The 22992-nt window shown below is 37.5% G+C and overlaps 1 protein-coding gene and 1 long non-coding RNA gene across 3 annotated transcripts; one reads left to right on the forward strand and one right to left on the reverse strand.

The window, feature by feature from the left end:
* Positions 1 to 252: 252 nt before the first annotated feature.
* Positions 253 to 18307, forward strand: chrna6 (cholinergic receptor, nicotinic, alpha 6). Of its 2 annotated transcripts, XM_077604446.1 has the most exons (8): positions 253 to 449; positions 5871 to 6010; positions 7373 to 7417; positions 8767 to 8876; positions 9436 to 9643; positions 12055 to 12654; positions 13916 to 14188; positions 15394 to 18307. In XM_077604446.1, the coding sequence occupies exons 1-8, from the start codon at positions 395 to 397 to the stop codon at positions 15517 to 15519; spliced, it is 1557 nt and encodes a 518-aa protein (XP_077460572.1). In that variant the 5' UTR covers positions 253 to 394; the 3' UTR covers positions 15520 to 18307. The 2 variants fall into 2 exon arrangements, with proteins under 2 accessions (XP_077460572.1, XP_077460573.1); XM_077604447.1 differs by lacking the exon at positions 13916 to 14188.
* LOC144077023 (uncharacterized) lies at positions 13578 to 22724 on the reverse strand. The gene is made up of 3 exons (XR_013300860.1): positions 21600 to 22724; positions 18164 to 18244; positions 13578 to 14007 (listed from the first exon to the last, which is right to left on the reverse strand). It is a non-coding gene; the product is annotated as an uncharacterized LOC144077023 (long non-coding RNA).
* Positions 22725 to 22992: the final 268 nt, after the last annotated feature.

Here is a 22992-nt window from a genome sequence, read left to right on the forward strand (position 1 = left end):
ACATTCAACATTAATTTTCACACATTAACAAAATAGAGCACACAGTTATAATGAGGTGACCTACTTCTGCTACATAATTAATCTGACGTGACATTCCACTAAAACATATGAGGTATATTGATTATATTGATTTTAATGTTAAGATTTCAATGGGTTAGTATTTTTTCTATTTTTTTTATGTTCGTGTGTGGTGTGAGTTACAAGGATACAGCAGGGGGAGGTGCTCATTCAAGTTTGGATCAGTAAGAGCGCACCGGCAATTCCACATCCGCGCTCCTGGACGAGAGACGCGGCCATAGTATCATTTGTCTTCTCACATGAATTGAACCGAACTGATTCCCTCAAAAAAGAAAAGGACTAAAAAAAACAAAATTAAAAAAAAGACAGATGAGAGATGCATCCACATCTAAAATGGACTTTGCTTCTACTTGGAGGTTTTGTGACACAAGGTAAGGATTTGTCACTTTTCCTAATGTGTTAGACAGGTACAGAGTAAGATGGATGAGACAAGTAATAATGATAGTTATATGACTGCTATATAAAGTAAAGTATGCCTTTTCTACCTATGAGTGTAATTAGACAATTAATGATGCGAGCTGAAGACAACAAATGAATATTTTCTGGGGAGACGGGATGATGATTGGTGTTAACTAGGCCATCAAAATGAAATGCACTGAAGGCAAATGCATTTTGATGAATGCAAATGTTGTTTTGGAAGCATGTGTTGTGATTTCAGGAAACCATACATACAGATTACATGATTTAATCCCCTCTTTGCAGCTAATGAGGGAGACTTGATTTGGCTTGGCGGTTCCATTATGACATTCTTGTATTTTAAAATACTTCAACAATACTCCTATTATTGTTCAAAGGCAAAAAAGTGGAGTTGTAGTTACAGTAATCTCTCTGTACCACAGTAGAGGTTTTGGCTCAAATTGTGACTTGTATGCTCTTTGTGCTTTTCCCCCCCGGTCTTTCGTCCAACACTTTTGACTATCTGCATATTATTTCTGAGCTCCTTAACACCCAAAAGTAGAACTGCAACTCCAGTGGTTGAAGCTCACGTGGAGCACTCCTTCTTTTGTCAATGGCATCAGCAATATTGATATAAATATGAACAATCCCTTCATTCATTATTATGGTCATTCATTTTCTGAACGGCTTATTCTCACAAGGATCGCGGTGGGCTGTATGGGACGGGGGGGGGGGGGGGGGGGGGGGTGGGGGTGTTGCTGGAGCCTAACCCAGCTGACTTCAGGCACCAAGTGGGGTACCCCCTGAATTGGTTGCCAACCAATCCCAGGCCACAATTAGCTGGACAACCATTTACGCTTACACTCCTACCTAGGAGCAATTTAGAGTGTTCATCCAGCCTACCCCACATGTTTTTGGAATGTGGGAGGAAACCGGAGTACTCGGAGAAAACCCACACAAGGAGAGAGTAAGTGAGGACCGACCTGGGATTGAACCCACAATCCCAGAACTGTTTGGCCGATGAGCTAACCACTTGTCCACCGGGCGTGTATATCATGGTCATATCTAAAAAATGAAAAGTAAGAAAGGAAAAACAGCAGTCTCTTGTGCTTAGGCTGATGAATTCAACTGCGCAAAACATGAACCACTGAGGATTGATGCTAGGCAATCAATTGAGGGGAAGGTTTTATCTCCTTTATCAGGGTCTATTGCTGAGGCGGACAATGCGCATCTGACCTGCTAATATTCAGCAGAATACAGAGTGGGTAATTATCTGGTGGCATTGTAGAGGGTTGATATAAACATTTAGCTGCAAGGGCAATGATAAATTGTTATCAAGCATCTTATCTATTGAGTGTGGCAGATAGACCTTTTATTGTTTTTCATCAGCTGCTGCACATAATTCTCTCTTCCATATGTAGAGGTAAGTAAATGATGTGTTCCCCCCACCCTCTCAATATGATACTACAATACAGTCACAAAGAAATACCTCATTTTCTATGTAAAATAAAGTTTAATTTTAAATGTATGATTAAAGATTAAAACATGTTTCCAATCAATCTCGGGACTAATGCTGTTATATGCCCTACATTACATAAAGAAACTACTTTTTTGGTGTAACTTCTGAGCAATGTTCCCTCTAATTTTTCGTTGGTCTGAGCAGAAAGTCAACCTCCCTGAGCGCACTGAGTACCAGTGTGAGCGACATCATCGGTACTCGGATGATTCGCCTAAAGACGTTTCGCCGACGGACGTTTGACAGACGGGCAGGTCGCTGAATGAACGTTCGGCGGAACGTCCATTCGGCGACCTGTCCATTTTTCATGTAAAACATGCTGTAAAACACGAAAAACATAAGTGGACAGAGCTACTGCCACTTGCTGCCGCTTAAACGGCGCCATTAATGGGGAAAAGGGTAAAAAAAAAAAAAAAAAAAAAAAAAAAAAAAAAAAAAAAAAAAAAAATCCGATTTTTTTTTTTTTTTTACTGCGCGCCATATGATTGCTGCTGCGCAGCGAGGACGAGAGTAGTGCGCAATTGCGCACGCGCGCAGCTTAGAGGGAACACTGCTTCTGAGGTAATGCCTTAAAATTTTCATGCTATGACGGCCATACAGTTAGTATTGTTGAAGCGTTACCCACATTATGTGATTCAAATTAAACGTCTTTATCCGTACTTATGAATAGTCGTGACTCGTGAGACACACCGTGAGCAAAGACGGTTGACTTTTTTTCAACTGAACACCGTCCCCAAACTTTTGGTTGATCCCAATGCCTCAGCCTACAGGCAAAGTTAGAAAGCACGTAAGTCTATCTGTCATTTACAGATGTCCCTGCTGCTCTCTCCGTGGTGTTTCAGTTGACACCCTTGGGTCCTTAACACCCCTCTAGAGCACACATGGTTCTTCTCACTCCAACGTGAATAAAGGACGTCACGGAAAAGCTTATTGATTATCTAGCATGGGTCAAGATTCCAGGGTAAGTCAATCAGAAACAGTTTGGTCCAGTAGGGTGGGTCTTACTAGTATGCCTTATTAACATAAGCACAATTTATGCAACCACACAAAACGCTGTTTAAACAAAAGCATGGTACAATTGCAAGTGTGGATCACACTGAGTGTGGAGGCTTTTCAAGGGGTGGGGTGCTGGAGCCTATCCCAAACAACTATGGGCACCAGGCTAGGACACCCTGAAATGGTGGCCAGCCAAATAATATTTGATATTTTTTTCTTTTAAAGTTAAGTAACGTAGTGGACTCATTCCTTCATTCATCTTCCATACCGCCCATCCTCGAAAGGGTTGCTGAAGCCTAACCCAACTGTCTTCAGGCGAAAGACATCCTACACCCTAGACTGGTCACCAGTCAGTAGTAGGGTACACACGGAGACAGACAACCACTGACACTACGGGAATTGAACCCAGACTGCCCGCACCACAGGCAGGCGCAACAACCACTGCACTATCATGCAGTAATGCAGTTGCTTTCATAATTGAGCAACTAGTATGTAATTTTTCAGAAAGGTAACAATGACTGTAACTTTTCAAAAGAAACTTGAACATCGCCGGTGACAAGTCATGTTATTTATTATTAACCAATTATGAATTGGCCCAGTGGTCTGACCTCAAGCTGTCATTGTGGTGACTTGGGTACAATTCCCACGTGCGGGTTCTGTTAGAAAGCGCATCTGGTGTAGAACTTGTGCCTAATCAAGATGGCGATTGTACAATTTTGCCGTGGCAATCCCTGACAGGATAAATCCACCACTACATCCGGTCTAAAAGTTTCAAAATACGGTTGTGTCATTGAAGGTTCATTTTTGTTTCGATGTGGACAAAGCCCTGTTTACGCACGGTATTTGAATGCATGAGTGACGAGCCAGTCCGTGAACTGTGCGATACAACAACGGTATATGTGTTGTTCGTGTAACTGTGAACAAACAAGGATTATATCACCACAACATTTATAGAACAGATCACAGAACAGAAGGGGCATGGCTAAGCACCAAGTGACTCATGGATAAATGTGTTGAAAATAACTCATAAACAGTTGTCATTATAAACTACTTTTATAAACAGCATTTAACTCAGATAATACGTCATTCTGTGATTGTCAAGATAAATATTAAGACCTGACATGATACATTTCTGCCATTTATTCTGCCTGTTCTGATTACAGATTTTTGCAAGCAATATATTGTCTCATAAAATGCCAATATGCGAAATTGTTGTCAACAAAAGACAACAGGCTGATGGAAACTTAACACAAATAATTAAGACATTGAGAATTGGACAAATGCTACTTCTTAAAAAAAAAAAAATAACAGCTTCATAAACTCGAGGGAAAATGAAGCTTAAAATCCTTTCACTCAGTATTTTTTCTGTGCGTGTCTTGACTCCGTGGATTCATTTTTTTCCTATTCCCACACCATGAACCTCCTGAATGATACTCATCCAGAGCAGGTTTTCTCTCACGATTCAAGCTCACCTCCAATCTTCCGCGCTTGGCTGCATTAAATAATCCTCATGAGATCTACACCTAATTTGTGCTCCAAGTTTTGACAGCTTCTGGACATTATGTTGAATAATTCACATTGTACATTTCAGGACATAAATTGAACATTGCTCTCACTTCAACACATCTTCTATTCTCCTCTTAGCTGAGTTTTAAGCTCTCTTACTTCCTTTTCCAAATTCAATTGTATAAACTGCTTGTTCAGGAAGTTCCAGATGATCATTTGCTGTGTTTGCACTGTTATTTTGGCGGCCGGCAAGCCATGATTTAAGGTGACTGTGTTCCCTGCCACAGAGATTACTGATAAGTGAGAAAAAGTAAAACTTTTAGAGGGCAGAGTTACACCCAAGCACCCAAACTTAAACAATAACCATAATTCTGATCCGTGTGAATTTTAACTCTATCTTCTCATCATAACACCTCCCCTGCAAATGTGAGTTAAATAGGTTAATACGGTATAAAGTCATTGCAGGATTCCGTATCAAACCATTGTGACGTCTGAGCTCTCTACCAAAATATAAAGGTACACTCCGGTAGAAGTCAACCTTGATAAATTATTTGATTTTCTCAAAGAAAAAAATGTTGTCCATCATGTGACCTCTTGGTTACCACATCTGCCTGTTAGTTGTCCTAGATTCATTCTCAGGCCCCCAGAGTACACTTTAAATGTTATCTCAGTAATTTGCATGGGTGTTCTTCAAGTACACTGGCATCAGCTGTCAAATCAATCAATTCAGATATTTTGTAACTGCAACCAGAGAGCTTTCAGTGCTCTGAAAGACTAAGACTTCTCTTAGACACAGTTTAATGTTTGAGGAGTTGGGCAGTAACTCAAAGTCAACTCGGAAAGCAAACTCATACCACTGACAATTTGAGAAGTAAATATATGATGCTAGGAACCTCGGTACTCGGACGATTCGCCGAAAGTCGGTTTGCCGACAGACGTTTCACCGACGGACAGTTCGCCGAATGGACGTTTTGCTGAAAAAATTAAAGTGTTTAATTTATTATTTTATTAAACAAATAAAAGTGGGGATGTTTCTCTTTGTGTTGTTTTTTTGTGCCGAGGTTGAAAAACACACGCGCGAATCCCGTTTCGGCTAAACGTCCGTTCAGCGAAACGTCCATTCGGCGAACTGTCCGTCGGCGAAACGTCCGTCGGCGAATCGTCCGGTCACGAGGAAGGTAAACCTCAGCTTGATGATCAACATTAACAATAATCAAAGAGTCTTTTCACGGAGCTCAAAGGAATTACATTAACAATATGATTCCTGTGAAGCCTGTCTATGATTTACATCCTTTTCCAAATTCAAATTCAGTTTTATCAAATTTAATTGTACATATCCCTGATCTTGGTCTATGTCTCTCTTTTCCTACTGTCCCAGACTGCATTGCATCCAAAGCTGAAGACCGTCTTTTCAGAAAGCTTTTCAGGAGGTACAACCAGTTCATCAGACCAGTGGAGAATGTCTCAGACCCTGTCACAGTGGAGTTTGAAGTCTCCATCTCACAGCTTGTCAAAGTTGTAAGATAACTCACGCAAACATGGAATAAATATGATCAATAGTATATATTGTTTCCTTTCATGGTATTGCATACAATACCCATAGAATGTGTTTTTAAAAGTTATCTCGCAAGGTAGAGCATTTGATTCTCTGAAATATCTCCCTCACACCATTTTTATTACCCTGCAAATAATAAAATATGCAGAATAAATGGTAAACACAGTACAGTAGAAGTGGATAATAATCCTGCCGTTAGAGCAATTTCCCACATTCAAAGGGTTCTGCTGTTATAGCTGAAGCACGACAAAATATACCCTGGAGAAGGCATGTGGTCGGCTCCGTAAGGAAAGCCTGTGATAAACGAAAAGAAAATTGCCTGCTGAGAGATTTTTTTTAATTTTTTTAGACTTTTTAGACTATGTAGCTTTATCACTTCAAGGTGACATTACACTTAAGGGGAATCAATTAACTTTTATGCAAAGATACTTTCAGTATCTTTTGTGCTTCAAAGTTAACCTCAAAACAAGTTGACTAGAATAAAAGGTTCCTTTGGTGTTAAGATGTGGAGCGTCTTCTTCTAAACTGCCATTTGTTTATTAATCAGTAATAAAATAAATAAGTGCATTATGATCTCACTTGACATTTCCTTAAAGCTTGGACTAAAGCAGGAGTGTCAAAGCAGATTTTAAAAAATGCATTTTGAATAAAAAACAACACAAAGAAAAAAATACAATTAGGGATTAAAAAATTGCAATTATTGATTTAAAAAGGGGGAAAACAGGAAATATTCCCTATACATCTATAATCTTCATCTGAAGTTGATCATAAAACAAAATCGGCACTCATAATTTACTTTCTCGGGCCGCACAAAATGATGTGGCGGGCCAGATTTGGCCCCCAGGTCACAACTTTGACAGTTGTGGACTAAAGTGAAAGACAAATCATTTCACTGCAACATTTTTTTTAAACATTGCCGAGACTAAACATGGGAATGCGAGTTTTTGGGTGTATTGCTGAGGTGATATTCAAACTGCTTAATTCAGTTAAGGTAAATCCACTGTTTTTTCCTTAATTGGAGATATAAAAAATAAGTCATGCAGTAGTAAAAAGTGCTAGTGCAAACCAACAGTGCTTTAAAACTAAACACACGCACAAAAATAAACTACACTGGGTAAAAGGAAAGGTAACTGAGGAGTTTCCCTCACGTGTATATCCTGATCTATACTGTGCCCTGCTGACGGATTTCAATCGCCTCGACGGAACACTTTTGTCCATGCTACATGTTTTGTGTTTTTTTACCAGCAGCAGTAGGCTTTTTCTTTGTCCTTTAATATTCATGTAAAATATTGCATACGTTCTTATACTTATGTGCTTCTCCGCAGGATGAGGTCAATCAGATCATGGAAACAAATTTGTGGCTCAGGCATGTAAGTTGGCACAAACAAAACCATATTATCTTTGTGTGAACCAGCACATGCGGTTTTTCTGGTAAAAAAACAAAAATAAAACACTTCTGCCCTTTGCTTCTGCTATTTTACCTACTAGGGAACACAGAATAAGAGGGGATGACCAGTTCAACATATACATAAATCAGTATGAAATGCCACTATTAATGTGTCAGCATTGCCCCTCCATTCTTGCCATCATGCCATTTCCATTTGTCATTGAAATGTTAAATGCAGCAATTGAGGTTGTACCAGGAAAACAAATAGATAACAGATAATATTAGCATGTGTAGTCATGCATCACCTCACTGCAGGGTATAACCACATACGTTCACCTCTGGCTTCACACTGTTATCTACTCATTCAAATGCTGTATTTGCTTTCATCTCATATGTGCCTTTAAGTACGCCCGATGCCAGCCTCATCAATGTATTATATTGTGGTCACAACTTAAACTTAAACGTCTGGGTTGATAGTAACACGATTCCACAGAAAATATGGTGCTCCCTCTTCCTGCTCAGTTTTACATGCATTAATGTGTCTATAAAGACTACACTTGTTTGCAGTGTCTTTTTCTATTTTTAAGAATAGTTAAAATGTATTGATGCCAGCAAGCAGCAACTTCTTCAGCATAAGCATGTTTTTAATGTTCAAAAACAGTATCTTCCTGCTGATGCTTCAATAACTCAACTCATGCCCATGTTGAGTTTACCATGTCAAATGTGTTTAAATCATGTATATTGAAAACCAAATATAGGAACAGATTTGCAGTACTTTTATGTTTGTGTCAGGAATCAGAGGTGTTTAACAAATAATGAGGCATCCAGCCCACCCCACCAGTAACTAAACATAATCCCAGATAAATGGCAAAATCACTGTAGCATGAAGTGGTTAATTAAACAGCTCTCAGGTCGTTACTAGGCGATAATCCGCCTTGCTAATAAAAGACTTGATCTTGAATGACATGCAAATGACCAAGACTAATGGATCATGAAATGTTACGAGGGTATGTTGACAAATAGCAAGTGATGCCTCTCTTTCTGTTGATGAGCTACAGCAAAACCCTTTAATATTGACCTTTAATATCGTCTATATATTGATTGACAGTATATTTGACAAAATGTTATTTTAACTCATTGTTACACAGTGCATGCACTGCATTCATGAATCAAAAGCCAGTTAGGGTTATTTCTTTCATTTTCTAAATATTTGTTTTCTGAAAGCTGAATCAACACAAAGCTTTAAAAGTGTGTCTATGATTTGCAAATTCTTGCATTATTGACAGCAAGAACAGATTTGTCTTGGAACTGTTAATTTTTTGTTCTTTTCAGATCTGGAATGATTATAAATTGCGATGGATGCCGGATGAGTTTGATGGAATTGAGTTTATTAGAGTTCCATCAAAGAAGATCTGGAGACCTGACATTGTTCTCTACAACAAGTGAGCATTCATCTGTTATCTGTCCCTGGCTTCATCAATGAATCAATTCATTGGATAACAAAATATTGTGTAATTTGTAGTTAGTTGTACTGCAGTACTCTACGTCCTCTTTAGATGACAGATAGACATTACCTAGAAAGGGATATGTCAATTCACAACCAAAGCACAGATTCACTTAAATATTGAGTTATACATGTTATGTCTGTACTTAATTTTCAGTTCTATTGGTTTGAGTGGTGTAGTTAAAATATTTGAATCCTTTTGGATTCTCGCTAGCCACCTGATGGTATAGGGGTTTACTTGGCTGACTTCGGTGTGGGCAAACATGGTACGGATGATGTATGAATTGATTATTTCTTGTTTTTATCCAAGCACATCAATTACTTCATCCCCGTTGTTCCTGTCTTCTTTGTTTTCATTGACACCTTCAATTTTTGACATTTCGCATGTGCATTCTTTTTAAAGCCATATAGCATTCTCGTAATGTATCTGCTGCTTTCATGGCGTTGTCAACGCTGGCGTTACTTTTGTAACATGTACACATTCGCTTTATATGCAGTGCTGTCGGAGATTTTCTAGTGGAGGATAAAACCAAGGCACTACTCAAGTTTGATGGTACCATTACCTGGATTCCTCCTGCGATTTTCAAATCCTCGTGCCCTATGGACATTACCTACTTCCCCTTTGACTATCAAAACTGCTCAATGAAGTTTGGCTCATGGACTTATGATAAAGCCAAGATTGACCTGGTACTGATTGGGTCTAAGGTTTGTATTTGGCAGCCTTATGCTATATTGTTGTCTCCTTATGCCCTTCGATTGGTTGACAACCAATTAAGGGTGTTCCCTGCCTGCTTCCCATAGTTGGCTGGGATAGGCTCCAGCACCCACCCACGATCCTTGTGAGGGTAAGCGGTATTTAAAATGAATGAATGAATGAATGTGACTTTGTCCATTTTCACAAGTATTTTCTATTTTTGAAGTGTAAGGATGTGAAATTAAATAAGTGATAAATACTTTTCAAGCATACCATGTTGCGATCAACTCATTCACTGCCATTGAAAGGAATAGATATCAACTATTCAACTGCACTGGCTTTGAATCATCACATTTCAGTAGGTACATACACACATACACACATGAACTTAATTCATTCTAGAAGTAATTTTATGATTTTTCTTAACTAGAAGCATATTTTATATCGAATTAACATAACTTGTTGCTTGATTTTTACTATTACACAGCATAATTAAAAATAATAAATGTATACCAATTTTGTATAAAATGTATGTATATATGCAACAAAAGTGAAAAAATATAAGAAAATTGGATTCTAAATAATTATTAACACATTAAAATTGATAACAAATACAAAGAGATTTTCCAGTGGGCCGGAATTGCAAGTGGCAGCTGAGTAAACATGCGTATACACACACACAAACACAACATAACTTAAAATTATATCACATGCGCTGAGGAAAAACTCAGCAAACAAATCTGTGATGTAGACGGGTCGAAGGCACACAAAAAAAACTTTACCGCCAGCCAAAACTAATCAGCCATGGTCCAAGAAAAAGATGAAAATGCACCTACAAATGTTTTGGTTGGACAGTCGTGGTCATACTCATACCCTTACCCTATCCCAGCCAACTGTGGACAATAGGAGTGGATACCCTGAATTTGTTTCCACGCAATCACAGGGCACGGGGAAACAAACAACCAATCACACATTTATACCTAAGGATAATTTAGAGTTTTCAAAACAGCCTACCTTGGATGTTTTGCGGATGAGTACCCAGATAAAGTCCATGCAGGCACAGAGAGAATAAACAGAAAGGTTGAGACCCTAATGGAATGAACACTTATTCTCAGAACTGTGAGGTAGACGTGCTAACCTCTCTTTCACCGTGCCCCTGAGTTAGTATATAACATAACATGAAAGGTGTTAGATAATGGGGCGGGCCGGTGTCGTGAGTGGTTAGCGCATCGGCCTCACAGCTCTGGGGTCCTGTGTTCAAATCCAGGTCATGTCCATCTATGTGGAGTTTGCAAGTTCTCCCTGGGCCTGCGTGGGTTTCCTCCGGGTATTCCGGTATCCTCCCACATTCTAAAGACATGCATAGTAGAATGATTGGACACTCTAAATTGTCCCTAGGTATGGGTTTGAGTGTGCATGGTTGTCCGTCCCCCTGTGCCCTGCGATCGGCTGGCCACCGATTCAGGGTGTCCCCCGCCTCTGGCCCGTAGTCAGCTGGGATAGGCTCCAGCACCCCCGCAACCCTAATGAGGATAAAGCTGTAGTAGGAAGATTGTTGTTTTGATGTTGTAAGAGGTCATATAGCAAAGTTAGTGTGTGGTCAGTCAAATTCCAGTTGATTTTACAGCAACTCTAGTTTGTCTACCACCGCCATTGGCAGCAAAAAGTTTTAACATTGACATTTTAAGAATTTTATCAATCATAGCAAGTATAGATCAACCAGTTAAACAAATAAAAGCTAAAATCCTAGACTGATGAACAATCAAACTGGTTTGGTTGCTGCTGCCATTGCAGTGAGATGGCGACATGCCTCTATATATTTCTGATAACGTGAAACTGTTTTGCACGTTGAGCAGACTGTAATGACAACAAAAGTTTCATCAAATACTGTCACACATGCAAAATTGAAGAGAAATCTGAATATAAAATATGACCAATCATTGGGAAGCAAAGAGTTAATTGTACTAGTCTAATTCTCAGAGACCTGTATCCCACTAATCTCGTTTCATATGGCAACATTTTATTATTCATGCAAACACAATATCGATGCCAGCCTCACAGTTCTGGGGTTGAGGGTTCGATCCCAGGTCGGTTCTCGCCGAGCTTGTGTGGGTTTTCTCCGGGTACTCTGGTTTCCTCCCACATCCCAAAAACATGTATGGTAGGCTGGTTTCATCAATCTGAATTCCCCTCAGGCATGTGTGTGAACGTGAATGGCTGTGTCTCCTTGTGCCCTGCGATTGGCTGGCCACCGATTCAGGGTGTCCCGCGCCTGGTGCCCGTAGTTAGCTGTGATAGATCGATGCCTTTTTTTAAGGCTTTCTGGAAGTTTATTATTTAGCAGCAATCAAAATTCAGATAGTTGATGCAGGCAGTAACCTTAATTTTTTTTTACGACGCAAACTTTTTATTCATCATTTAGGTTAACCTCAAAGATTTCTGGGAGAGTGGCGAGTGGGAGATCATTGATGCTCCGGGTTACAAACACGACATCAAGTACAACTGCTGTGAGGAAATCTACCCGGACATCACTTACTCCTTCTACATCCGTCGACTGCCTCTGTTCTACACCATCAACCTCATCATCCCCTGCCTCCTCATCTCTTTCCTCACAGTGCTGGTTTTCTATCTCCCATCTGACTGTGGAGAGAAGGTCACGCTCTGTATCTCCGTCCTGCTCTCCCTCACTGTTTTTCTACTGGTTATCACTGAAACCATCCCCTCCACATCTCTGGTCATCCCGCTGATTGGAGAGTATCTACTCTTCACCATGATCTTCGTAACACTCAGCATTGTCATTACGGTTTTCGTCTTAAATGTGCACTACCGCACACCCATGACCCACACAATGCCAGGTTGGGTGCGGTCAGTGTTTCTCAAAGTGCTGCCGAGGGTTATGTTGATGCGGAGACCAACTGTTGAAGACAGCAAGGCTGGAGGGTTGGAGAACAGTGGGGAGGCAGGAGGAGCTGGAGGGGGAGGAGGAGGCGGAGGAGCCAAGAGGAGGAATAACTTGACTCAGGTAAGTATTGCTGCATCCTTATATGGACAATTGTCAGATCTCACAAAATGTATATTAAGCAATACCTACAGCAAGGGTGTCAGACTTGGGTTGGTTCACGGGCCGCATTAACGTCAACTCGATTTCATGTGGGCCGGACCATTTTAGATATAATATTTAGATTTTTTTAATAAATGGATTAAAAGAACTGGATTAAAAGCCCTGAATATTTTATAGCTCTAAAACAATGTTTATTTTGCTTTTTTTAAAATATATTTTTAGATTTTACAAAATGATTTTTGAACTAAAAACAGAAAAAAAATGATTAAAACATTACAATTATTGATTTAAAAGGGGGAAAATCAGGAAATGTAATAAATGTACATCTATACTCTTCATTTTAATTTGATCATAAAACAGAAAGTCGGCACTCATGATTTACTTGCCGGGCCACACAAAATGATGCGGCGGGCCAGATTTGGCCCCTGGGCCGCCACTTTGACACATGTGACCTTCAGGAAATAAAAAAAGAGGTGATCTATGATTCAAGAAAAACTATCGCATAACCTCTTGGGCTTATATATCTTTAAAAATTCAGAATACAAAACAAAACCACACATTTTCCCCCACTAAGCAATTCAAGTGTATCATTTAAATTTTTCCATTTAGCAGATTGTGGGTCCAAAAAAAGATAGTTAGTTGAAAGCTCTTGTTGTGGTGTGATCATTAGTGTGCACATTTGGTTGTCTATTTTTAACTGGTTGGTCTATGCTGCCTTTAGCACTATGTTAACTCCGGCTCACCAGGTGGACTAATGATGGTGTAGAAAATTATTTTTTGCCTGTTCCATTACATTTAGTTGGTGTATTTTGGCAAAATTTATAGTGCAGTCATTTGTATTCCAATTCTTTCTCAAAAAACAAAACAAACAACACAACATCCAATTGTCATGATAAACGTGATGTGCTTTACTTGTTGCTTAGATGTGTACTGTCCTAAGAACATTGACTATTGGCAGGTTCACAAAGAGCAAGGAGAACCACTAATGAATCCATCCAAAACCAGCTCTAAAAATATATACTATCACATTTCACAATAGGTTATGTTTCCATCTCTACCCAGTGCTGAAAAATGCGACTTGATGTCAATTTTGTTCCTATTTTAAGAAAAACATTTTTTTGCAGAAAACAGAGCACCTGCTTCAATTAACCAAATTGTTTAAAAGGAGTTTCCTTATGATAGATTTTTTTAAAGGGTCAATTTTTTTTTTTTCGCTCTCCAGCAGGTAGGAGTGGGTTCGGTAAACTGTTTGGAGTTTGGAGACAGTACATTGTCCTCCATGGAAGGCTGTGGTAGGAAAAAATGCTCTTGTCCCTGCCAGCATGAAAAGGAAAGTCCTGAATCAACAACAACTGGGAAAATGACATGTCAACTAAGTCCGGAAAGCATGAATTCAGTAGTGGCCTTTTCTGTGGTGTCACCTGAGATAAAACAGGCTATCGAGAGTGTTAAGTACATCGCTGAGAACATGAGGAGCCAAAACAAAGCCAAGGAGGTCAGTTGTTCTCCTTGTAGACAATAACGCAAAAGAAAATCTATCACATCTGTTGAGATTTCATGTCAGAGCTTTAGAATATAATCAGAAATATGAATATGAAATTATGCATCAAGTGAAAATGTAAAGGTGGGTATGAAAATGTAGTTGTCAAATGTGGTTAAGTTTTTAAAAAAAAATTATGGTAGTACAATATATATTTCCCGGATGCTTTACTGTATTTTATGGACTATAAATCACATTTTTTTTGTTTTTTCTTATTGATTGCGACTTATACTGCAGTTAAAAATAAAATGAGATTATATAATGTTTGAAATTATTCACACATTATGTAATCTCATTTTATTTTCAAATTAAACGGCAAGAGGGAACTCTAGGTCTGTGTTGATCATTTGAAAATTGGCAGTTTGGCTCATCTCCTCGGGGGTCGCCACAGCAAACCCTGTAACTTCTAAAAACAACTAAGAAGGGCTTACCAATAAAACTTAATTACTTTTTTCATATAAAAAATATATTTAGCCTGTTGTTGCCTCAATCTGAATTATTATATTCCTAATGTTTCCATCATCAAAACATCAAAACAGTTAATACTACTATATTGCCTTTTAAAATGACATTTCAGATTTTTGTTTTGGATTTTATCAAATTAAATCCCCCAAAATGCGACTTACACTCCAGTGCGACTAATGCAAGTAATTTCTCCTTTCATTGTGCATTCTTTAGCTAGTACGACTTATACTCAGGTGCGACTTATATTCCGAAAAATACAGTACATGTTGCTGTATCTTACATTTCAATCAAGTACAATGGTCAGAACTTCAGAATTACCATAAAGCTAATTTAATATCTTAGTGTTTGCATTCTGGTAAAATATAGCATATTTTTATAGAGAAAAATGTATACAGTATGCATACAATCGCCATTCTTAAAGGCAAAAAAACCTGATGATTACACCATGCCCCCAAAATGTCATTTTGAATCATCATTAGAATTAAAACGTTTTTCCATACTCACTCTTTCAGATCCAATCACAACAGCAAAAAAAAAACAATCACTTTTCTATGCATCATGGTTTTCATTAAAACAGTTAAAGGAGTTTAATTAAAAGAGTCAATTTTCCATTAAACACGAGAATTATGAATAAAATACTATCAATGCTTATGTTAATCATTTTTAAATGTCATTTCTATCTTTTTGTATCACAGGTAGAAGACGACTGGAAATATGTTGCCATGGTGATAGACAGAATATTCCTTTGGGTGTTTGTGACCGTGTGTGTCCTCGGGACAGTGGGCCTCTTCCTTCAACCCCTTTTTGGATTTGTATCATAATTTACTGCGACCCCAAATGAACCATGTGAACAAATGACCCATTTGAAAACAGGAGTGTAAAAGCCCTCGTAATTGTCTTGTTTTGCTTTTTTCCTTTTGCAGTAAACTGCACGCATTGAACGCCCTCATTTTATGTCTATAAATACGACATATTGTTTTACCCAAATAGCTCCCAAATGATATCTTTAAATAGCAATACTTTTATGTAGGCTTTAGTAGTATGTAGATTCAAAACAAGCTCATTAAAAAATGAAAACAAAGCAGTAGTTATTATCATTTGAACAACAATGTCGGTTAAAATCTGGCTGGGACTCCACTTTTGTACTATTACAGCATCTACTTTCATAAGATAATCATGAGGTCACCTGCTCAAATTATTTTTGAAAGAACATTTTACTGAAAAGGGAAAGTTATACACTGTAGTAGAATGATTCGATACCAATGGAAATGCCAAATGTGATTATATCTCATTCTATATAAAACTGTTTTAGAATGCCACTGGTGTTGTTAAAACGCAAGATATATAACACTTCAAATTTCTACTCTGACTACTGGCTGAGATCCTGATGTGTCCATGTAAGATTTAAAATGCGGAACGTTTATAATCCCTTGGAGTGTTCGGTTCCCACACCGATGTATAAATTTCATTATATATCAATAATCATACAGTGAAGTATACCACACTGGCAGGCATGAAACCAATTGTGTCAGAGTAGAGCCGAATATTTTTCTAGTCCTCTATATTATTGACGCTTTAATTATTCTGAAAATCCTTGCCTTGCTCAAAGGTGTTTACACGGCTGTCAGGAAGCAGAATAGCATATTTCTAATTATTTCTTTTTTTTTTTTTACCATAGCATGTCTTAACCCTTGTACAGTCATGTCGATTCAATGATGATGACAAAGCCTATGTTATTGTTATTATTATTATTATTATTTGGGTCTGTGGGACCTGTTTTTAGGAAAAGAAAATCAGGTCTCACGAACCCATACACTAAACAAGGGTTAAATAGTAATATCTGCTAAGGTCGATTTCAAAACTTTGTTATTCATGAGTGAATTGTTGTATTTCTGCTTAATCCAATTCAAAAGATCCACAGAATTTACAGACAATATTCACTATGACAGACCACTGCCCAATTGAATTAGTTGCAGACATCAGCGAACTACTGATTGCCTTTTGGAGTCATTATAATATAGAGGTGAGGTTTGTGATGTACTGGCAATTAATGAATAACATCCGGTTGTAATTATAATTCAAGTGTTTCTAAATGTTCACAATGATTAAAATTGCACATGTTATTTGGTTTGCCCCAGGAATTATTACATCCAATCTACTGGGCTGGTTAATCTCAGAATAGCATTTGTTCATCAAATAATTGGTTTTTATTTCGTGGATATTATTTCTTTTTTTTTAAATTTAATTTGGATGGTCTTAAGAAGCACCATTTAGGAATGCCTCCAATATAGTGGTAATGAAATGCACATTTCTGAGTGCTGGGATTCATTTTTTGGGGGGCTTTTTCATATATTGTACTGGGGGTTTATAAAACGGTGTCTATCTTTTTTAACACCACTGATTTTTAAAATACAATATATATTATTTGTTCAATTTGATGTATAATTTTTTTTTCTTATGTACAATGTACAATCATTCAATGGTGTTGATTCAGATTAGGAATTTGTTTGAAAGAAGCCTTCAAATTAATTAAAATCCCAATTTGATACATTTTGAAGACAATATACAACGTAAGAAAAGACATTGATTTATTCAATAACTACTGTTATGATATATTTCTCATGAAATGCATCGTCAAATTGGATTGGACGTCTACAAATGTCAGTGATTCAGTTAAAAGCTACAAGCAACAAAATAATCCAGATGGATAACGATATTCATTAATTGATTCATTTTTGGTTAACCCGGTCAGGTTCGCAGAGTGTTAGAGATTATTGCTGCAGATTGGGCAAAAGATGGAAAATAATTGAACATTTTAACAATGTGCAAAATGCAAAACATATTTACATGATATTGTATTTTGAAATTATTCATCATGGTTAGTTAAAATGGCGAAAAACAAAAACTTTCCACATTCCAATTTTTTTTTTCATGTAAATTGTTGAAACATAGCTTTATTTTTTTTCCGAAGGTTTTGATACAAAATGCATATTCAGTAGTTTGTAAAGACTGGCGTAGTAAACTACGGAAGATTTGTAGTATTTGGCATTTCTGAAAGGAGTAGTTGTTGAGCATATGGTACAATTAAAGCTTAAACTGTGACTGCATGCAACGATTCATTTTCTCTAGAGTTTCTTTATTAGGACCTTGGGTGCACTCAGCCTTCCCCATTTAAATTTAGCTGAGGATTGGGTGCAACTAATTGTAGGGCACATATTTAAAAACAAAAACCTTCACCTTTACTTGCACAGAGAATTATGTACAATTTAGTAATGATACTAAAAGGGTATTATTTTTTAATACTAATTGGGAGATTTTGGGAAGAAAGCCAGATGCATAAAGACAATTTTAGCCCTAGACATCAAAACAGTTATATAGATGTGGGTCATCACATAAGAATAGTAAGATTAAAAACATTGGAAGAGTAAATCATGGCTTTGAAAGTCTCTAAACGTAAGCACTTACCTAATATTCACTTTACGCCTTTACTTTTCTGGAAGGGTTACTGACTTCCCCATGCAGAGATATCAATTTCTTTGTGGTATGCTGGGGGAGGAAGAGGTAGGATTAAAAGAAAAGAAAAAAACAGAGATGCAGTACACAGCAGCAGGAAGGTGTTTTCTTTGATCGCTAGCAGAGGAGGAGAATGATCACATTTGACAGTATGTGCATTGTTTCTCACAGACCCATTTTTAAGGTAATCTGTGGGTGGCAAATGTGAAGTAAACACTTCTCTCAGATATTTTGTATTTTCACAACCAATCTTATCCCATTAAATATTGTCTTGGAATATTCTTGATGGATAATTTTGTCACTGACATCAAATATTTGAATTAGGGCCATGTTTTTGTTTTGTTTTAGGAAGCCATGGAAAGTTTTAAAGGCAAATCAGATTTTTGGTGGAGTTTGTATTGTAGGGGCAGTGTTGGGACAAATATTTCCATTGATCCCGGAAGCAATTTAATAATGCGTTATACGAGTCATTTGCGGGAAACAACGTCTTTGAGATACTGTATGGAGCCCCGTGGTTTCCAGAAATGGTTTATCTATACGGTTTCAGGATAATGTGGTGTACTAAACAAGCAAATAACATGTCCTCTCTCCATTTCTGGTGTTTACCATGTGCTAGACCAAGGGTGTCAGACTCAGGTTGGTTCGTGGGCCGCTTTAACGTCAACTTGATTTCACGTGGGGCGGATCATTTTCGATATAATTAGATTATTTTATATAAATTGATTAAAAGAACTGGATTAAAAGCCTTGAATATTCAGTTTTTTATAGATCTAAAACAATGTTTATTTTTAGCTTTTTTAAAATATATTTTTAGATTTTACAAAATTATTTTTGAACTAAAAACACAGAAAAAATTGATTAAAAGAATTACAATTATTGATTTAAAAGGGGGAAAATCAGGAAATTTAATATACATCTATACTCTTCATTTTAATTTGAAATTTTAATTTTATAACAGAAAGTCGGCACACATGATTTACTTTCCCAGGCCACACAAAATGTTGCGGCAGGCCAGATTTGGCCCCCAGGCCGCCACTTTGACACGTGTGCTAGACAGTGCTAAACAGAAACTGCTTTTTTTCCCAGTATTGTTGTTTTGGCCCATTGCTTGGGCAACGGAGGAGTGGCGCAGCGGAATAATTTTTTTACCTCTCCACCCCAGTTGTTTTCTGCCACTAGAACAACTAGGGCAGAAAATTTGACCCATCTCTTACCTTTGTTAAAAAAAATAATTGCAGACCCTGTTTGGTTTTCTTTCCCAGCATTACAAGATCTGCTTTTTTGGATAACATCTGAGATGACCAGAAGGTTAATGTCCTGGGATCTGCAGCTTGCCTGCGGTGGTAATTGCAGTAATTGCAATAATTGAAATAAAATGCTGCAATAACTCTTCAATGTTAATGATATTGCAATACAACAGTGCTTCTCAAATAGCTTTGGGCACAAAGCAATGCCAGGGGTTGAGCACTAAGCAATGCCTGGGAGCATCTGATTTAGAAAAACCTACTTTTTTTTCTTTTTTACTAGAATAAAGTAATTCACATTCACCCAGTGGACGGCAGTGGTGCGCTCACTGTCAGTGTTGTTAAATTTAACAAGGATATATACACTCGTATGCAGAAGTGTAGTTGGAATTTGAGACCAAAAAAAATACAATTTACAGTTGCAGCAGAGAGTTGGGGGGATATAAATTTCTTCCCCGGGAGCAAAACAGAAAAAAATGAGCAGCACTGCAATATAATGATGAAATTCAGTAGAAGAAAAGCAAGATCTACATCTTGATTTATAAGTCATTGTTTAAAAGAAGTGGGGGGAAAACGGTTTTTTTTTTTTATAAATGGATAAAAAGAACTGGATTAAAAGCCCTGAATATTCAGTTTTTTATAGATATAAAACAATGTTTATTTTAGCTTTTTTTTAAAATATATTTTTAGATTTTACAAAATGATTTTTGAACTAAAAACACAGAAAAACTTGATTAAAAAAAATTACAATTATTGATTTAAAAGGCGTTAAATAGGAAATTTAATATACATCTATACTCTTCATTTTAATTTGATCCTAAAGCAGAAAGTCGGCACTCATGATTTACTTTTCCGGGGCAAACAAAATGATGCGGCGGGCCAGGATTGGCCCCCGGGCCGCCACTTTGACATATGTCCTAGACAGTGAACCCCGCATAAACTGTTTTTCTTCAGTATCATTGTTGTTTTGGCCCGTTGCTTGGGCAACGGAGGAGTGGAGATGGCGATAGACATTAAAATCATTAAAAGTGGGTGGGCAGACTGTAAATTCTCATGTTATGTGCCATTGATGACAATGGACGTCCAATTCAGGGCTGCCGTTCCCAGGCAATATTTGCATTGCTGTCAATTAAGTTAACATCAAGTTGCATTTTGTTCTCATTGAGAATAGGCCAAGGGCCTTGGTTGAACTTAAAGGTTGACGAGGAGCATTTAATCCGGTGTGATTGAATTCAGTCAGACTGCATTTTATGAAATTGAACCTGACAGCCATGGCCAGTTGATGCAAATGAGAAATTAAGTTTAAGAAGCACTGGGAAAAGAAGAAACAGGAATACAATTGTGACACAATACTGGTATAACAAGTAACAGTTGCTCACAAGGTTTTAAAACTGCAATTAAAGCCGTTAGAAATTGTATTTCTGATCAAATTTGGTTACTTTTCTCCTCTGTCTAGAGTACCCAAATTTTATAAATATATTTGGGTTATTCCCAAGGCTACAAGACTCTGTCCGAGTATGTAACATCAAATTATAAGCATTATAGTACCATGATTCTATAGTAAGCAAGCTTTAAGTGTTTTTCTTTTGTATGGGAAAGTAATATCTTAAAATTAATTTGAATGTCAGTATGTTCAAGTGGTCATGATATCAACATCAAAGCTATGTTTAGGCTTTTGAATGCAGTCTCATGTTCCAGAAAAATGCAGGATAAGTTCATTGAAAACTAAAATTGTTCGTGAAATGAATCTGCCTATTAATAGCAGCCAAGATAAATTGGGAAAAGCTCCAAACACCCACGACCAGGTGATATAAAAGTTGAATGGAAGGACATTTGTAATCTGGTTAAAGACAAATACACACACATGTGCATGTTTGTGGTTTGCATGTTCAACTGGGCTCCATTTTGATCACTGATGAATTCAGTTGAAGTTATGTTGACTATAAAGAATAAAGTAGCATTAACCATTAAATTGTCACGTCGTGCGACCGTGCAGACATGAAGTGGATGGACCCAATGGCAGAGAAACAGGGAGGCCATGAACGGTGGTATAATCAAAAGTTTTTAATTAATGAGATCAAGGCAAAGTGCAAACAAGAACAGGGAATCCAAAAATGAACCAAAAGCCAGAGAATCAAGCCTACCTGGTACATGCACCAAACACTCATGTGGCATTGACAAGGACACAACAAGAAATGGTTTACCAAAAGGGTCATTAAATACACAGACATGGGTTAACGTGGCATTGGGAACAGGTGGGTGACACACAATGCAACAGTTACAGAGTCTGAGACACACAGGAAGTTGACAACAGGTGAAATCAATCGACATTGACAAGTTACAGAGGGGAAAAAGCCAAGACTAATGCAACAAAATACATAAAAAAATCACATAAAGCTAACAAAAATACGAAAACGAATATTGAAATAATTCAGTATGATTGTTTCATATGGGATTTAACATACTACTAACATTGCCAAACTCAGACTTGAAATGCACAATGTTAATTCTCAAATGATTGGCAGAATATATGACTAGGATTGTAGGTGGAATGAGCCAAATGTTGACGTGTGTTGCATTTTAAAGCCCATTCAAAAATAATTCAGATGTGGCGTTTAAGAGCTGTCTCAACATCTGAGACCCCTTTAGCAACTTGGCACCACCATCAAGTACCAACCATCAGGTTCCAGAAAATCCAATTGAAATGTTTTAAATGAGAAGCGAGAACTTAAATATACAGCCCACTGGCACAATTTCAATGAATCATTTTTTTGGGGTGAGACGTGTGCCTGTGTTCATAATGGATGACTCCTTCATTCTTATCCTTATCCTGTTTGTGGGAATGTTGCAAATTTCTCACATGATTATGCATCTCATATGATTATGCGTATTTGCGTGTGGAGTGATCTATTTTACAATTTCCTTTTCAGCTGCTATATGCCCAAACTCAATTAGGAGAAAGCAAGTGTATCTGCCTCTAGGGCTCAACATGACTTGTTTATGTGTCAGATGACATTTTATTTTGTGGCTTAAAAAACGACATGCAGTCATGTTTCTCAATGTTGTTCAGCTTTTTGATTCCTTGCATATGCATACATTCGCACAGTTTGAATCTCCACTGCAGTGTCACAGATGAAATATTATCACTTAAAAAATAAGTCTCAGTTCATACATCTTAGTGATAGAAAACACAATGGAAATATATCTTCATATCAACAGACAATTGCAAATTCATGTGCTTCCATACTGCCTATCCTCAAAAGGGTTGTGGAGCCTAAACCCACTGTCTTTGGGCAAAAGCCAGACTACACCCTAGACCAAGGGTGTCAGACTCGGGTTGGTTCGTGGGCAGCTTTAACATCAACTCAATTTCATGTAGACCGGACCATTTTAGATATAATATTTAGATTTTTTTTAATGAATGGATTAAAAGAACTGGATTAAAAGCCCTGAATATTCAGTTTTTTATAGATCTAAAACAATGTTAATTTGAGCTTTTAAAAAAAATATATTTTCAGATTTTACAAAATGATTTTT

Source organism: Stigmatopora argus, chromosome 7 (assembly GCF_051989625.1).
Source record: "Stigmatopora argus isolate UIUO_Sarg chromosome 7, RoL_Sarg_1.0, whole genome shotgun sequence".
NCBI classification, from domain to species: Eukaryota; Metazoa; Chordata; class Actinopteri; order Syngnathiformes; family Syngnathidae; genus Stigmatopora; species Stigmatopora argus.

Coding starts and splice junctions, on each gene's coding strand:
- chrna6 (XM_077604446.1), top strand. CDS start 395: ATGCATCCACATCTAAAATGGACTTTGCTTCTACTTGGAGGTTTTGTG. Junction 6,011..7,372: donor TCTCACAGCTTGTCAAAGTT/GTAAGATAACTC, acceptor GCTTCTCCGCAG/GATGAGGTCAATCAGATCAT. Junction 8,877..9,435: donor GACATTGTTCTCTACAACAA/GTGAGCATTCAT, acceptor CTTTATATGCAG/TGCTGTCGGAGATTTTCTAG.